The following is a 17135-nucleotide window of genomic DNA, read 5'->3' as shown; positions in this document are numbered from 1 at the left end:
CCCTTCGGGTACTCTTCCCCTTCCGGTACTCTTCCCCCTCCGGTACCCTCCCCTTCCGGTACTCTTCCCCTTCCGGTACTCTTCCCCCTCCGGTACGCCTCTCCCGCCCTAACTAACCACGTCGACATCTTCGAACAGGACGATCTGGTGGAGTTTATAGCAGGAGACTCGCCTGTAGGAGGTATGTGTTGCTACGTGCTGTTTGCAAGCGCTGCGATTTTATGTCAAGTTGTATGTAATAGTTTACTGAAAACCAACATGAATATAATTCACGGACTGAACATGTTTTGAGCGAGGCGGCATGGCCTTAAGAAAAGTCCGACCGTGGGCTTGAACCCAGATCGTATCGATCCCAAGCGCGATAGCATGGGAGCAATTAGATGGTTCGAACTGCCTTCTGACGCTTCGGCCGAGACGCAGGCACAGCGGTGGCTGCACGGTAATAGGCACCACACACTGTACCTGCTACTTCGAAGTTATATTGTTAGCCCGAATTGTGGAGCGATCAGTGGAGTGAATAATGCAGGGAATAGCAGAGCTCGGATCAGATCCGCGGACTGTGAGATCTGCGGATCACATCGGCGGTACTGCGTGGTAATCATGCCGCTTGTTGGGGTGTAAGAATGAGGGCGGGTTGACACTCGTGGAAGATCCGAGCTCGTTATCGCCGCCTCGAGACGGTCGTTACGAGACGGTCGTTACGAGACGGCCGTTACGAGACCGCCACCTCGACGGCAGTTAGTTTTTCATTTTGAGAACTCACCCGGCTGTACGACGGCCCCAGGAGTTTGTAAGGGGAGGGATGCGTCCGAGCTGAGGATGAACGCGAAGGAGAAGGAGGCGGGAGGGCTAGAGCTCGTCGTGGTCGGGGGCATCGTCGTGGTCGGGGGCATCGTCGTGGTCGGGGGCGTCAAGAATGTTAGCTGCGGCGTTGTCCAGCAATTGGTCCAAGTCGTAGTCGTTGGGATCATCTATATTAAGCTGGGTTAAAAGTGCTTCGTTAATATGTTTCCTTAGCAGTGGTAGGTTGGTGAGATCGAACCCAGCATTAAGAAGTCCTGACTGATAAAGGATATTAATGGTTCGGTCAATGTCATCTGGTTGATTATCCACTTGGCTTACCGGTTGTTCCATCACTCGTTGTAGCAAGTTCTTGAGGATTGGATGGTAGGGATTGATTTCTACGGTTTTGATTTGGCTGAGAATTTTTTGAAGCTGCTGATCCGCACCACCAATCTGCGTTTTGATCATTTTCTCATAGTTAGCAGTGAAGCCATGGGATGGAACAGAAATTAGAATGGGCGACTGGAGAAGTCTGTAGCTAATTTTCACGTCAATAAAATGACCGAGAACTTTACGGATACGTTTCACGAGCGGATCATACAATTTTATAATACGTTCCTGATCACGTTCAGCATTCTTAGTATGTATAATGATGTCTTGTGGGCTGACATCATTGTATTGTAATCGAACCAGATGCTCAATAGAGATCTGTTCACGCTCGATAGATTGTAATTTGAAATTTTTATATTTCTCACTTTGTACTAAACATCCTTCATCAAATGTATTGGACAAGAGCAATACTGGTACCTTATTCCTGACATAAAACTCGATAACAGGGATATTAACATCAAACTCCGTCGATCCATAATGATAATAATATATATCTTTTTGATGAGTCTTCATCGAACTCACATAATCATCCAATGTTGTCCATCCCATAACCATCCTATCATCTATCCTATCATCTATCCTATCATCATCATCATCCAACTTTATAGTATCCTTCACATTAATTGATTTGAAACGATATAAAGATAAAATCTTTTCTTTCATTTTCTTATCTGTCTCATGTGTGCATCCTAACGCCATATTCTGATCATATCCTTGCCAAAATTCTCGCATATATTTCTTCGGATATGACTTTGATAAAGTTCTCAACATTTCAAATGTCTTCAATAAAACCTTTCGCTTTATTTGACGTACAATTCTTGAATCGGTCAACGATTGACGATCCACTTTGAGCGGTAAGTTATCAGCATCAATAATACCATACAAGAAATTCAAATATGGGGGAACAAATCTAAAGTAATGATACAGCATATACAGTATGTGTCCGACATACACAGTATGTGTCCGACATACACAGTATGTGTCCGATATACAGGTGAAAGCCCGCCGGCCCAGACCAAGACGACCCGTAAGTGGTATGTAAACTTACTTATCAAGATTGTTTGCGACAAGAACTCTTTTAATGAATAATTGAAAGTTGCTCTGTTCAACTTTATTTATATCATTAAACACATCTTCTTTACCTCTTTGGGGTACGAATATAAGACCTATAAAATCTGATTCACCGCTCTGGGCAGTAAAATGTATATGAGTTATTGGGTCTTTATTTTTATTCCAATGTGTCTTGAAGAATTTCGAATATTCTTTTTCATCTTCATCCCTCACATCCTTTCTTAACCATATGGGCTTTTCAAGATCTAGTCTCTCATATTCTTCTGTTGCATGGAACTGCCCGATTGATATTGGGTATTTCATGAAGGTATCATACGCCAGTATAATTTTTTTTAGTTCCTGCTTGTCTAAATATCGTGTTCGTAAATCCTTCTTTATTATCAGTTCAACCATCGTCCCATGATCACCAACAAGCTCCTCCTCATCCTTTGCAACTGTGTAGGACGTCCTATCCAAACTAGTCCATCGATGTACATCTCGCTCCTGTTGGCATTTGCTATGGACTACCACTTGATCCGCCACTAAAAACACACTATAGAAACCGACCCCAAACTTGCCAATGACATCAGCGCCCCCAAACTTGCCGTAATTACGCGCGCTACTGTTCGCTATTTTACCCAGCCGATCTATCAAATCCTTCCTGCACATTCCTACACCATTATCCACCACAAATATTCGGTTGTTTACGTCATCCACTAACACCTTGATCTCCCCCTTGTACCCTGCATCCTCACCATGACCCTCGTCACCATGACCCTCGTCACCATGACCCTCGTCACCATGACCCTCGTCACCATGACCCTCGTCACCATGACCCTCGTCACCGCGACCCTCGTCATGCATAAGCCTACTCAACCGGTATCTCTCAATTGCATCATTACAATTTGACACTAGCTCCCGGAGAAAGATATCCTTATCTGTGTACAACGAGTCAATTAAGATGTTCATCAACTCCGCTGTCTCCGCCTCAAACTTGAATGTCGTCTCAAGCGACGCTGTTCCAAGCGACGCTGTTCCAAGCGACGCTGTCTCAAGCGGCATCGAAGCCGACGCTGACGCCACCGTAGCCGCCGCCACCAGCACCACCGTTGCAACCCTTAGTAGCATCGTACTTCGTGAGCGGCGTAATAAAACCACGTTTTCGTCTACGCCTCTCTTGATCGTCTGTTGCTCGTCTGTTCGCTAAAATTTTATACCCAAGCTCCCTAGGTCGATACGCTTTGAGATGTACCGAGAGAAAACTGCGTGCCACCGACAGATTGCACTCGCCACTCACATAAACCCAGCAGGCGGACTGAGGGTTCACCAAATTTAATGGTAGCTCTGTTGAACGCCCGCTGCGCTTTCGAGCACCCCGCCCGGGCTAGAATATTTCCTTTGTGGTGTGCGTGAGAGAACAAACGAGCTTCCTCTCAGCTCTAAACCCATAAAAAAACCTCACAGTAACCCGGTCCCTCTGGTGACCCAGGATTCAGGACTTCTAGTGACGCAAGATGAACGAAAGGTCTAGAGCGACTGCAGGATTGTTCCCAGCATTCGTGTACTTGGGGAGTAAAGAAAAGACACTCCGCGTCGCGTACCACCAATTGCGGACAAGCCCCACCGAACTGTGACCATCCCCTTTCGATTTGTCATCCACCCACAATAGTCCTCTCGTAGTAACTGATGCGGAAGTGATTCGAGAGCTGAAGGAACAACGCAAACATGTGTGTGCGTATCTTGGTTTGGAAATACAGGATGAACAAAAGGATGACGGGGATGACTCTAATGATGATGGCTCCGATTCCACGGGCCGACTAAACATCGACGACGAACTGAAGAACGGGTTTCATATTTCATTCTGTGACTCGTTTCTAGTCCAGTAAGCATCTGCCAACACGTCCGGCTCGTCCTTCCCTCTGTCAGTGACATGTAGTCCCTTGTAGTGATTACCAGAGGGATGCATTGGTATCTCATGTGGCCAATTCAATTTCAGAGGTGATGCCCTTTTCGGTGGCAATTACAAATCGACTTAAGATATTAACGGATAACAAAAGCATGCGAAAGTATGTCGTGTTGTATGTTGATGCTGACAACTCGGTTTTCGTTCGTCTGCAGAAAGCAGTCTGTGATGGACTCGGCATTGGATTGCGATACATGACGAGCTTCAGACCTCATGTCAGTTTGATGTGCGTCAACCCGCAACAGCCGTCAGCCCAGCCAAGTGACAACCAGGTGGCGGGTGGTCAGGTTGCGGGTGGTCAGGTGGCGGGTGGTCAGGTTGCGGGTCACCAGCAGGCAGCGGGTCACCAGAAGGTAGCAGGTGACAACCAGGTAGCAGGTGACAACCAGGTAGCAGGTGACCAGCAGGTAGCAGGTGACCAGCAGGTAGCAGATGGCAACCAGGTAGCAGCTGACCAGCAAGTTGCGGGTGACAACCAAGTTGCAGCTGACCAGTGCCGTTTTGAAGAGATATTCCCTTCATCGCTCCCTCCACCAATGCCATTCAAGGGCGAAGTTTGTAGGGTCTGGGTGAGTCATTTACGCATGCTATTGGGGCGTCGTATATATAATTTCGGCCTGGGAGGTATGCATGGAACAACTTCTGCGTGAATATAAGACAACCCTAGAATCCCTCCCAATTTTATCTTTGCCCCCTCCGAATGGCGATCACACAAGTCCCGGTCTTGAGGCAGGTATTGAGGCAACAAAAGGAAGGCTAGGAGAGAGTCGAAAGCGAAACCTACAGGATGATGACATGGCCGGAGCAGATGGTCGAAAGAGAAATGTGGGGGGAGTCATAGTCGGTGCAGGTAGCCCTAGCAGAGGCGTTAGCCTTGGCAGAGACGGTAGCCTTGGCAGAGGCGGTAGCCCTGTGCTGGTGAGTCCTGTATCCCTGAGTCCTGTTGAAGAACTAAATGTCGACCAAATAATGCTATGGCTGGAGGCGGCTATAAGGCTTGCCGTGAACCAGAGTAAAACATTCGAGTTACAAACAATGGCCATCGTGAATGTGTTGCAGAAGGCAATCTATATGGTCAATCGATGGTCCATTGCCCCATTGACTGATCCGGTTGCGGGCACGCTGAGCAGTTGCGAAATGGTGGGTACTTTATTTCCGAATTTGGCTCCGAGTCCGGAGACGGAAAAACTGGCTCTTCGGGTCCCGATTGGTTTGTTGCCCTCTTGGCTTTCCTTCGCGGACTACTCGGCTCCGTTAGAAGAGTGCACAAAACTCTCTCAGCTGCTCTTCAGCTCACTCACGCCAGTCCGGTGGCCGACGGGAAGCTGGGCGGACCCCTACGTCTTCTCCTTCGAATTCAGGCGCCCGCAGGGGACATGCGACATGGCGGTTCCGCAACCAAGCGGATCTGATAGAGGGGCTTTAATCGGCGGAGTGAGTCCTACGAGAGGCACAATCCTCAGCGGAAGCGCAATCCCCACCGGAAGTGCTATACCTTCCAAGCAGATAGCCGACGCGGAGTCTGTTCCCGGGGCGCCGAGTGAGTCTGTTCCTGGGGGGCCGAGTGAGTCTGTTCCCGGAGCGCTGAGTGAGCCCGAGCCTGGGGCCGTTCGTTCAGAGCCTGGGGTTCGTTCGGAGCCTGGGGTGGAAGCAGGTTTGTCGAAGACGTCACGGGCGAGTCGGTACCGGTTGGAGGCGTTGTTGATCAAGCCACTGTTGGGCAAGCCGAGTAGTACCCGACGGCGACCGCTGCGGGAAGAGGACCCGCTGGCGGCAGAGGTGAAGGGCTTACGTGAGGCGGTGCGTCGTAAATGCCGGTGGACTATTTACGCGTGGTTCGTCTTGTGTCGGAAACCCGAGTTAGAAAAGCTCGGTGTGCGCGGTAACGACATCATGTCCGTGTGCGGGAAGGAGTGGCTCCATGTGCAACTCGACCTTCCGCGCATGCAAGAATGGCTACTGCGAGTCCTCCTGTACGTCGCGCAAAGACCACTGCCTGCCCAACCCGCCGCTCAACACGAATACAAACGCCGCGCAAAAACCAAGGTCGCCTCGCCCTACCGCGGACAAGCCACACCACACGCCCTCCAGAAAATGCCGCTCCCACCCCAGACAGCAACCCTCCGAACCCCACCCCGCGACCCGGAACCGGGCACCGAACGGTCTTCTGTCGCGATCGACGCCGAAGTCGAGAACTTTAGCGCCGACACCCGCAACCCAGGTCGGGCTTCCCCCAAAGCCAAGCCGGCGTCGCCACTGGCCCGCGAAGGCGCCAAGAAGAGCAACACGCGCCGAGTCCAAGACGTCAAGAAGCGCGATCCCAAAAAGCGCAGCGGCTAGCTCGCTGATTGTTCGCTGGCTGATGGTCGGCGAGTACCCCACACTCCAGCCGTCGACCGCCCCGTCCTCTATTACTCGCGGGCCGCACTCCACCGTCGAGTGATCGCGGCGCAGGCCGCCCCGATCTCGCTCGCTTGCGCGCGCGCGCGCGCGCGCGATAAAAATCTTTTTGTAATGAACTGTAGAGGGTGCGGCAAGCTGCCAGCTCACCCGTCGCACCCATGTATTTGCAACTTGACCGTAAGCAGCACGGCGTGCGACAGAGGCGATGTAGTTATGCTTAGACTGTTACATCAAGACGGCGAACTCGCGGCTGGCTGCGCGCGGCGAGCGTCCTTGCGAAGGCTGCAGCCGGTTGCCGGCAGAGGCAAACGCGCTGCGCGCGGCCTTTAGCGGATTGGTGACGGCGGCGGAGGAGGAGGACGGGGGCGCGGCGGCAGAATACCGGGCGGCGCCGTGTCGCGAGCACGCGCGGACGGAGGGGACGCTTTGCGGACTGCGGGAAGGCGGGTTGCGGCCCGGTACTACGGACGGCGGGTTGCGGCAAGGCAGCGGGCCGCTGATGGAGGGGGGCCGGCCGACGGAGCCGGCGCGGCCTTTGGCGGAGGCGGAGTACGCGGGGTTGCTGCTGCCGGTCGACTACTCGGGAGCCGAAGGTCGTGCGCGCGACTTGCGCTCGCCTGCTTCGCGCTTGGTTTCGGACCCGCACTCGCGCTCCTCAGGTGCCGGCGGTGACTCGGCGTTCAACTCGCGTTCCGCGCCCGAACCGCGGTCTCGCGCCGTCGCCGAGACCTCTCGCTACGAGGGACGCACCACCCGCCTCGCCGGCGACCGTCTCTCCGCCGAGCGGCCGACTGCGGGAACCGGGGATCGAACCGGCGACCGAACCGGCGCCGGGGATCGAACCGGGGACCGGGCGGGCGAGTCGGCGTACGCCATGCAGGGTGGCTACCTCTACGAACCCGCTGTAGAACCGCGCTACGCCTCCGACCGCCTCCCCAACGCCGCCTCAAGCAATGAGTCGCTTCTCGGTTCCTCGCGCAAAAAGTGCGATAGCACAGACGCGGACTCCGACACCAGCCCGAAAGCCGGCATCAACGAACGCAGCAAGAGCTTCAGTCCTGAAGCCTCCGTGAAGAAAATCGGCCCGCGGGGATCCCTCTCCCAAATTTCCACGAAGAACCTGAGGCAGAACAAGCCGCAAAGCACTCCAGGTACGTGCCCCGCCCCTCCTCTTGGCAACAGTCCCGCCCAGCCCAGCGGTAGTTCCTTTCCGCGGTAGTTTCCCTTCCGCGGTAGTTTCCCTTCCGCGGTAGTTTCCCTTCCGCGGTAGTTTCCCTTCGGCGGTAGTTTCTCCCCCCGTCCCCTCTGTGTTGTCCGCGGTAATCCTTTGTCGACGTAGGGGGTGTGAATGATACGTCGGTGTCGACGAGTGCGGGTGCTCCTATGGGAAGCAAGACGATTTACTCGCGCAAGTTTTTGTCATTGAAGACACTGCGTGTTCAGGGTTTGCCTGGGTACGCATTGAGTCACGCGCGTGCGTTTGAGTGGCTGGGCAAGTACGGGAGTGTCCAGAAGTTGGTTGTTGTTGACAAGTCTCCTACATCGGTGTTGGACGTGGAGTATGCGACGATGGAGTCAGCGCGATTGTGCATTTTGGATGCGCACGGCAGTATAATTCGTACAGGTAATGGCGAGAATGAGTTCCGCATTCGAGTGTGTCCAAGTGTAGTGCACTTTTGTCCCCAATACTTGCACGGTTTAACTTGTCATAATCCTCGTTGTGTCGATCTCCACACTAGCGAAACCTGCGACTGGATCCGAGCGCTCTCAGCTACCGCCAGCAGCAGACAGATTAGCGAGATCAAAAGAGATATTGTTCGTGAACTCCGCGCCCCTTGGAAGGCCTCTAAATGCAAGCCAAAACTCCTTGGTGAATCCGAACAAGCCACCTACCATAAACTCAAACTACATGACCATGCTGCCCAAATCATCCAGTATAGCCCTGTGCTGAACCAACTGTACACACACCAGAGTTTTTTATAAATTGAACTCTAGCCTCATCGAGTTCTACCCACCACACTGGATTCTACTCACCACACTTAATTCTACTCACCAATTACTTACCAAACGCTGATTCTCGCTTCCACGCGCTTGACTCGCTTCCACGCGCTTGACTCGCTTCCACGCGCTTGACTCGCTTCTACGCGCTTGTCTACCTAGTTAGTTTGCTGTAGTCCGGTCTTGTCTGGTGTAGTCCAGTCCATTCCGACCCCTCGCTCATGTCGCCCACGCCGCAACAGCCCCGCACAGAGCAGATTGATCTCGGTCACGATGCCCACGAGCTTGCAACCAACTCCCAGGAAGACTTGGCCTACTTTAATCAACTCAAAATGATCGCTCCAAATGTCCCTCAAGACGTGATCGCTTTCGCCATTGGACTGCCACAACCACCAAATTTCGCCGTGTTAGGATACCGCCAAGGAAATCTTAATACACAAGCGGCCTCTATCATCTCACACGAAAAATTGTAAGCCCATCCTTGAGGCCACCCCTAGCCCTGACCACCCCCACCCCTAGCCCTGACCACCCCCACCCCTAGCCCTGACTACCCCCACCCCTAGCCCTGACTACCCCCACCCCTAGCCCTGACTACCCCCACCCCCGGCCCTGACCACCCCCGCCCCTAGCCCTGACCACCCCCACCCCTGGCCACGACACCACCCCTGGCCACGACATCACCCCTGGCCACGACACCACCCCTGGCGCGGGGCATATCTGGATAACATTGGCGTCTTAGTTTATCCGTGCTTCCAAGCACCAAGAAATTCGCGACCAAGTACCTGCTCGAATTGGATGAATTTCGAAGGATGTTCGAGGAAGGAGGCGAGTCAGACGGATGGGGGAACCTGCCTCCCGACGGGGCCGCAGGGCAACAGGCAGCGGCTATCGGCGACCAAGGGTACCAGTCAAACGAAGGCAACAGGATTGAATCCGTCACAAAAAGGAGACGACGGCAAAGTGAGAGCAGCCCGAGAACCTGGGGCTGAACCTTTGGGCTGAAGTCTGGGCTGGGCTCAGGACCTGCTCCTGGTCGAGTGGTCTGGAACCTGGGGCCGGGCTTTTCCGCCGAAGATCTTGATGCAGACTTTCTCGTGGTGTGCAAGAGCCTTCTCCGTCATGGCCCGACCGCAATGTTTGCAGGGGAGACGTTTCGTGCCGCCGCTCGAAGCGAAGGTAGGCGGTGAGGAGTCCTCATCTCTGCTAAGTGCCGCCCTGCAGAGCTTCTCGTGGTACTCCAGGTTTCGCGGTGACGAGAAGTTCCGTGAGCAGTTTCGGCAGGACAAGAACTGTTGCTCACCCGACATCCGGTCCGGCAGCGTCCGGTCGGGCAACGTCCGGTCCGGCAACGTCCGGTCCGGCAACATCCGGTCGGGCAACGTCCGTTCCGCCAGCGTCTTGTCAAAGCGTGCCGCAGAGTCGGGTCCTGCTCCCAGCGCCCCCCGGTGGAGGTGGAAGCTCGTCTGTTTGCTCAGACGCCGGTTGCAGTGGTGATGCGCGCCTTCCGGAAAAGTGGCTGTCGGAAAGGTGGTTGTTGCGGGAGTGGCGCCTGGAACTCGCGGAAAGGTGCTGAGGGCACGCTGCTGCAGTTGGTCGAAGAGCGCACCGGACTGGCCACGCTGCTGCGCGAACTGTTCGAGCGAAGGGGTCAATCGCAACCGGCGCGAGACATAGCGGCCCACAGCAGACTCTCCGAGACGTAGCGCTTCCTCACCGCGCGCCCTCACGGCGGTCACTGCCGCCCTCACGTCCTCAGGCGCCGGGCCAGCCTCGACCTGGACAACAGCCGCCTGGCTGGCAGTTGTCTGGCCGACAGGTGCTTGAGAATTGGAGCTCTCTATGGTGTGCCGCAGGTCGTCGATTTCCTGCAGCACGGAGTGGAGCTGGTCGTACAGCTCGTCCAGGCTGATGTTCCCGTACAGTTGCTGCTGTAACGGCCGTCGCCGCTGCCGGTCGCTGGAAGGGCCGTCCGGCAACTGGCTCCTGTCTCGCACATCCGTTGAGCCACTTATGTGGCTAGCCGGGGGATGGCTTGATGGTGGATGGCTTGAGCCGGAGGGGGTATCGAGTCGGTCTGAACCCACGCGGTCTGGACCCACTCGGTCTGAACCTACCCGGTCTGAACCCACCCGGTCGTGATCTGCACCCGAAAGACTTTGGGCTAGATGTCCCTGACCGAGATGCCCCTGACCGAGTTGTCTCTGACCTGGGTTGAAGTATTTTTCTTCCGTTCTAGAGGCTATTGAGTTGGAATCACCACCCGGGGCCGAATTGAGGGGCTTCAAGATCTCTTCGTGGTCGCTTGGGAGGAAAGGGTGAGACAGGCGCTGCTCCAAAGCTTTGGTGTCATGACCCAAGTCGGGTGCCGGCGCTCCTTCCGCCGGAATCTCAATGGTCACCTCCACTGACGACTCTGAGCCAGCACTCGAGTCTTCGTCCAGTTCGTCAGACTCGTCTTCCTCCGTCTCTCCGCCGTCCTCGCTCTCGTCAACATCAATGGAATCAGATGACGACAGAGACGAGGAGGACTCCTCGCTGCTGCTGCTACTACTACTACTGCTTATGTCGGAGACCAACGACGAGGACGGAGGCTCCACTGCAATGCCGTCGCTACAGGACGAGTTGTGGAGGGACGGAATTGTTGTGTCCTCAAGCGACCCAGCGATGGCCTTATCGCCCTTCTGAATCAACGCCTCCAGCGACCGCCGCCGTGGTCGCGATCGAGTGTACTGCAGTGTTGCTGGCATTTAGCACACGCGTGTGCAACCCAATTTATGGCGCAAAGAGCCGGGTGGGCGTGATTCCCAGCGCTAGTGCTGCTTTCAGTGCAAGTGCGTGCATTGCTGAGGGTGCCTACGTGGCGTTACATATCTACAAAAAAACATTTTCGTTGCATCGACCACTGCATCCACCGTCGTTGGAACCAGCAAAGTGGCATTGTTGCGGTTCGCCGAGTGTAGTTTATGGCAGATAAATGTCTACGGCGTTTTTGAATTCCGATACATCGTGATGGTAGTCGGGGACAGCGTATCTGAGTACGGGGTCTTCTGCTTCCAAAACGGATCTGAGTAACACGATGGTTTGGGCGGCGTCGTCCGCTATGGGACCGATGAATTTGAAGCCCTTGGGTAAAGTCGTTATACTTTGGCCGATTGCTCTGCAAACGGGAAGGATGATTCCGAGAACAACGCACATGGTTAGCTTGGTAGACTGAGAAGTTAAACTCAAGCCCCGGTGAAGAAAGCTGAAGCCAGGTCCCAACTTCTTCTCAGAGACGACTATACCCCAATGGTATAAATTGGGCAAGGCGACCAAATATTTGTATGCAAGACCAAAACAGATCAAGACAAACTGTTCACTGGTCCACGGACTTTCGTCCCCTTCGGATAGAGCCGACTCCAGGTCCGGAAAATTCCGAATCCAAATGTTGTAGTTGTCCATGGCGTTGTAACAGGAATGCACCCGTCGAATCCCGTCATCTGGATCCTGCAACTCTGCACCCTCCAACTTCCTGCCGCAGTCTTCTTCGATTTCGACCGCCTCCTCTTGGATACATCTGGAACATTTACACAGGAAAAACTTGGTCTCTAACAAATGTCTCCGCCTTAAATTCCTTCTTCCAAATGCTCCATTGATCGCGCCAGGTTGTCCCGAAAAGTAGCTAAAGGTAAGTGGTTCACCTGGACCGATGTCTCTGGTCGCTATGACTGAGCAGAGTCCCTCCTGGGTTCCTGGTTTGCCATCAGCCTGCTTCGTCTTAATCAATAACAGTGTGTTCGGGTCGCAGGAATGCGCCATCTTCGACACCAGTCTGTAAAGGAGAACCTTCTCACTCGTACGATGTGCATTGCAAATCATAGTCATCGCAAACTGCTTTAGTGCTTCTATATCCACCTCGTAATACTTTGGCAACATCTTCCACAACTTCTCATAACCAATCTCCCGAAGCTCACTACCTCCCTCCTGACCATCTCGCCCTGCAGCACATGACTCTGCAATCGTCGTTACAGCCGTAGAGGTTGCAAAATAATCACTCACGTCCGCGTCCTGCAACGTCTCAATATACGCCGCAATGGCCAGCGCTAAATCGTCAACCACCGATTCATCATGCAAGCTCAATTTACATATAACACGAACCTACAACAAACTGAGTCAGACATTTCCTTTCGGCCAATGGGCTCAGTACAACAGAGCTCAGCACCCAACGCTCAGCACCCAACGCTCAGCACCGAATGGTTTGAGAAGGTTACTTTTTGGTAGATTTGAGATTTCGAAGTCGCTGGAAAAACGATGTGAGGTTCTTCAGCCAGAATTAGTTGACCTTTTTTATAACCATGTGCCTCGGCCACTAGAGTACGGCCTCCTAATTCTGGAACATAGCCCAACATATTTTTTTATGCCGCCCCGGCTCAGCATCCATTCACCAGAACCTCAACGAAGTCTGATGGGGAGAAACGATTGATGGGGAGAAACGATTGATGGGGAGAAACGATTGATGGGGAGAACATAGTTCCTGATGTGCACAACTTAGACATTATGTTGCTTTCTCAAATAGACCCCATAGTTGTGGAGCCGAGAAATCGAGGCCTCGATCACGGTAGTCTCAGACCTCAAAGCCAAAATATTCTCCAATATATCCTCGATATTTTCTTTCGTGGTCGCCAAGTTCTTACCGACTACCGCTTCTGCTTCTTCAGGAGTATATTCCATCATAACATTTGACTAACAGAAACAATGTTAGTCCACACACTGAGGATGTGTTGGTAGTGGATCCGGCCCGGTGATAAATAGCCCGCTTGTAAGTGAGTCCTACCCCAAGCCATAAGAAACATTTCTGCGGTTCCGTAACTCTAGCTCTCGTATACAAACAGTCCGCCACTTTGTACAGGGTTTCCGTGTTTGTCTTCCGGGTCTTTGCACCTCGGATTACATCTAGGGCCTCCTTCAGATGGCCTTCGCGCTCTTCGAGTGTTACCAGTTGGTCATTCAGACTCGAAGTCATCAACTTGAACTTCCCGTGAATCTCGTCATAAGCAGTCAACGTCGGCCCGACTAGTTCTAGCTTGCCCTCCACTACCTGACTAATATCCTCCTACCAAACAGTGAAAACACTCTCTTCAAATGTGTTGAAAGCGTGTGTCGAAGGTGTGCATGGACACCAATTATGTGCGTCGAAGGCAAGCCTTACATAGAACCTAGCTTTGGGAATGTTTCTGGTTGACTCAGGGTTAATCTCAAGAAGCCGTTCCGTCGGGATTTGAACGGTACCTCGAGCACCGGCAGCCGGAACGTTCGTGGTCATTTATTAAAAAAGCGATCGCAGACCGGAAAGACCACCGAATTCCCCACGCCCAGCTTTTCTACCACCCTTCCCCGCAACCCAACTGGGACAAAATCCTGGGTCCAGTATGCATAGCGGCATTCCAAACCACTCCCCGGGAAAACCCCACCCGTTTTGGCGGTTGCTGGCCCACAATGGCAATTCGTCGGATTTTCCTAGGGGCAAAATTTGAATATTAAACTTAAGCCTGATACCTTGAATATCAATTCGTCGCCTTTTACTACGGATTGCTTGGTATCTCACTTATGTGTCTCTTCGGAGACGACATCATTTTTTGAAGCTCCTCTGGAGTGGCATAATTGTAAACGGTGTAAAATGGCCCTCGGTGAAAGACGTAATGTAATGGATGCTTGTCATACCAAGATGAGTATGTGCAATTCCTTGCTGCCCCGGGCGATTACACTTTCTCGGCTGCTGTGTCGCCAGAACAAAAAAGTGACGTACTGACAGAATGACGCACGATGCGGCAGGGAGGGAAGGGTCGCGGTGGACTGTATACCGCGCCGCAACGCCCGGCGGTACACCTGGTGTCGACTGCCAGTGGGTTGATGGCATCCCTTGGTGTCACGGCCCTTGAAGTTGGAGGTACGGCCCTTGAGGTTGAAGTTACGGCCCTTGGGGTAGGGCAGAACCTTCGTAGAGTTGGAGAGAGGTTCTGCTAGTGAGAGGGGTGTGCAGGGTGCAGTTGGAAGCATGCGGAGTTTGTTGGGATTGTTGGCGATCGCTGGTGCAGTGCAGCCGGATGGACCTCGTGTGGTATTATATCAGGACCAATGGGCGTTGTACGGACGGCAGTTTAGTGTGTACGATTTGGATGACACGATAATGATTCGTGATATGCCATATTCAGATTTCTTCCTGATGCACGCATTCTTGTATGCGGATCCGTCTACGTGTTTGTTGCACACGACGGACCGTTGGGGTGATTTCGGATGGGCCATGTTCGAGACTACGCCGGGTGTGTATGACAACCGCGGTCGCACACAGGCCGGGTACACTGGTACACGTGGTTGGTTCGGTTACTATGCGGATTTGAAGAAGCGTTACAGTGACAAGAACCTGCACATTATGCCTTCTATTGGTGGTTGGTCGTTGTCCCATTCGCTCCAGCATTGCACACAGGCGGGTGCGCCACAGTTCCTAGGTGCTTTGGTTGAGCATACCAAGTACTGGGGATGGGACGGTATCGACATTGATTGGGAGTACCCGTCCTGCGACGGTCCCTGCGGTTGCCAGGACGAATATACTTGCAGCGCCGATAAGAACGGAAGCTCGACTAACAACAACAGTTCGCCTGGTGACTGGGCCAAGTACGCGGTGTTTTTGAGCACGCTGCGTAAGGAGCTCGACAAACTGTCTTCCTCAACTGGCAAAGGACACTTGTACATGTCCATGGCCATCGGCATGAGCCCTCATCTGCTCAAGGGCGATGCCGCACCCTTCGTGGACCCCACGCCGATCGAGTGGTTGTGCTCCGACACTAGTGTGGACTTCCTGAACCTCATGACCTATGACTTCTTCGGAACCTGGCTGCGTAAGACGGGGCCGCTGGCGCCGCTGTACGACTCGACGTACTCGACCGATGACGACCAGCTGAACCTGAATGACTCGATCTCGAACGTCGTCTCGCGCTGCATCAGTCCGAAGAAGCTAAACATGGGACTCGCGACTTACTCAAAGGCCTGGCGTAAAGTGCAGAAGACTGGCGACGTACCCGGCTTCTTCGTGGAGTCGGACGAGACTATACCGGGTGTGCGTGAAACGAACGCCGGGTGGCAAGTTACGGGCTCGCTGGACATTATCGACCAAGGCGAGAATGCTGCCGCGCCCAAGACAGGTACTTTGCCGTGGTACGAACTTGTGACCAAATGGTTCGACAAGTGCGAACGCACTTGGGCGGCGGGAAGCGAGATTCCTACCTTGTACTGCGCACAGTCGCCGGTCATCTCCGACGATACTCAGGTCTTCATCGCCTACGAAGACCCCGAGTCGTGGTACTATAAGATGGCTTACGCGCAGCGCGCTGGTCTCGGAGGTGCGATTATCTGGACGTCAGGTGATTTCGGCGGTACCATGCAGATGGACAATGCATCGGGCAAGGACATTGGCAAGCCCTTGTGGAGGTCTATCTTCCAGGGATGGTACCGTGACCTTTCCATTAACATTGGAGATGCCAAAATCACCGGCAGTGGCCCCGGCGCCTCCTGGCCTCTGCTCACTAACAAGGACCCCGCCTGCGCTGATGATCAACCCAACTGCAGCTGTCCCCTTGAACCTGAACCCAGACCCAGCAGAACCGACCTCTACCAACAGTGCCAGAATCCGCTCGGCAGTTCCATCGACTGCCCCGGTTGCGGAGATACCGCCACTCCTCCGTCCGGCAACGCCCCTACCAGCCCCGTTCTGCCACCCACCGATTGCAGACGTCCGGCAGATCAACCCGCACCCGCCAAGCTCGATGACCCTCTCAGCTCCTATACCTCCATGGGCTGCGGTGGCAAATCCGGCGGCGGCGGCGGAGACGACTCCACCACACAACCTCCCACTACCGCGACCACCGGCACGACTCCGAGCACCGGTACGACTGCCACCACCGCTCCCACGACTGCCACCACCGCTCCCGTCACTACGCCTGGCAGCGACTCCGACTTCTCGGACGAGGCCAGCTGCGTCGCCAACGGCTGCTCCTGGGAGTGCTCTTAGACATATTTTTCTCCAGAAACCCGATTTAATCGCGATCAAATCGCACACTGTCCCTCCCTCACTTAATCGTACACTGCCCCTCCCTCACTTTGGCCAATGCACGCTCGCCGCCACGCTAGTGGGCAACCGTTCGTTGTCGCTGGTTGAGTGGCGGCTGTCACGTTCGCTATCGCGTTCATCATCACCCTGCTTATTGTTAATGCCTGTGCCACTTCACCGAGGCGGCTCGGACGAAAGTTGGACGTGGCGTTCCGACTATTCTTGCCGCGCGCGGCGTTGCGGTCGTGTGACGAAAAAATCAGTCTCGCTGCATCCGGCTTGAGATGTGGTGGTCTAGGAAGGTCTTTTAGATCAGGTACTGGTCTCTTGAGGGCCGGCCTCCAGCGGGCGGCTCTTCAGAGGGCGGCTCTTCAGAGGGCGGCTCTTCAGCAGGCGGCTCTTCAGAGGGCGGCTCTTAGACGTCTAGTGTGCGGTTGATAAGCCACTCGACCATGGCAGGGTCCC

At 53.9% G+C, this 17135-nt stretch overlaps 9 protein-coding genes across 9 annotated transcripts; 5 read left to right on the top strand and 4 right to left on the bottom strand.

Moving 5' to 3' along the window:
* Positions 1-849: 849 nt before the first annotated feature.
* Positions 850-3351, bottom strand: GNI_059220 (putative heat shock Hsp90 family protein; the record flags this gene model as incomplete). Its single annotated transcript, XM_011136165.1, has 2 exons — positions 850-2083; positions 2222-3351. The coding sequence occupies 2 exons, from the start codon at positions 3349-3351 to the stop codon at positions 850-852; spliced, it is 2364 nt and encodes a 787-aa protein (XP_011134467.1).
* Positions 3352-4224: 873 nt separating this feature from the next.
* On the top strand, positions 4225-4836 carry GNI_059210 (hypothetical protein; the record flags this gene model as incomplete). Its single annotated transcript, XM_011136164.1, has 1 exon — positions 4225-4836. One exon carries the CDS (start codon positions 4225-4227, stop codon positions 4834-4836), a length of 612 nt encoding a protein of 203 aa, XP_011134466.1.
* A 319-nt stretch (positions 4837-5155) lies between these two features.
* Positions 5156-6526, top strand: GNI_059200 (hypothetical protein; the record flags this gene model as incomplete). The annotated part of the gene is made up of 1 exon (XM_011136163.1): positions 5156-6526. One exon carries the CDS (start codon positions 5156-5158, stop codon positions 6524-6526), a length of 1371 nt encoding a protein of 456 aa, XP_011134465.1.
* Positions 6527-7088: 562 nt separating this feature from the next.
* GNI_059190 (hypothetical protein) lies at positions 7089-8572 on the top strand (the record flags this gene model as incomplete). Its single annotated transcript, XM_011136162.1, has 2 exons — positions 7089-7740; positions 7929-8572. The coding sequence occupies 2 exons, from the start codon at positions 7089-7091 to the stop codon at positions 8570-8572; spliced, it is 1296 nt and encodes a 431-aa protein (XP_011134464.1).
* Positions 8573-8808: 236 nt separating this feature from the next.
* On the top strand, positions 8809-9060 carry GNI_059180 (hypothetical protein; the record flags this gene model as incomplete). The annotated part of the gene is made up of 1 exon (XM_011136161.1): positions 8809-9060. The coding sequence occupies one exon, from the start codon at positions 8809-8811 to the stop codon at positions 9058-9060; it is 252 nt and encodes an 83-aa protein (XP_011134463.1).
* A 543-nt stretch (positions 9061-9603) lies between these two features.
* On the bottom strand, positions 9604-11334 carry GNI_059170 (A C2HC-type zinc-finger protein; the record flags this gene model as incomplete). The annotated part of the gene is made up of 1 exon (XM_011136160.1): positions 9604-11334. The coding sequence occupies one exon, from the start codon at positions 11332-11334 to the stop codon at positions 9604-9606; it is 1731 nt and encodes a 576-aa protein (XP_011134462.1).
* A 214-nt stretch (positions 11335-11548) lies between these two features.
* On the bottom strand, positions 11549-12975 carry GNI_059160 (hypothetical protein; the record flags this gene model as incomplete). The annotated part of the gene is made up of 2 exons (XM_011136159.1): positions 11549-12724; positions 12838-12975. The coding sequence occupies 2 exons, from the start codon at positions 12973-12975 to the stop codon at positions 11549-11551; spliced, it is 1314 nt and encodes a 437-aa protein (XP_011134461.1).
* A 139-nt stretch (positions 12976-13114) lies between these two features.
* GNI_059150 (prefoldin subunit 3) lies at positions 13115-13889 on the bottom strand (the record flags this gene model as incomplete). Its single annotated transcript, XM_011136158.1, has 3 exons — positions 13115-13309; positions 13401-13679; positions 13776-13889. 3 exons carry the CDS (start codon positions 13887-13889, stop codon positions 13115-13117), a joined length of 588 nt encoding a protein of 195 aa, XP_011134460.1.
* Positions 13890-14243: 354 nt separating this feature from the next.
* GNI_059140 (glycoside hydrolase family 18 protein) lies at positions 14244-16631 on the top strand (the record flags this gene model as incomplete). Its single annotated transcript, XM_011136157.1, has 2 exons — positions 14244-14295; positions 14569-16631. 2 exons carry the CDS (start codon positions 14244-14246, stop codon positions 16629-16631), a joined length of 2115 nt encoding a protein of 704 aa, XP_011134459.1.
* Positions 16632-17135: the final 504 nt, after the last annotated feature.

The sequence above is a fragment of the Gregarina niphandrodes genome (genome assembly GCF_000223845.1).
Source record: "Gregarina niphandrodes unplaced genomic scaffold scaffold00009, whole genome shotgun sequence".
Lineage (NCBI taxonomy): Eukaryota > Apicomplexa > Conoidasida > Eugregarinorida > Gregarinidae > Gregarina > Gregarina niphandrodes.
The sequence above is the reverse complement of the archived record's forward strand: the minus strand, read 5'-3'. Positions and strand labels throughout refer to the sequence as shown.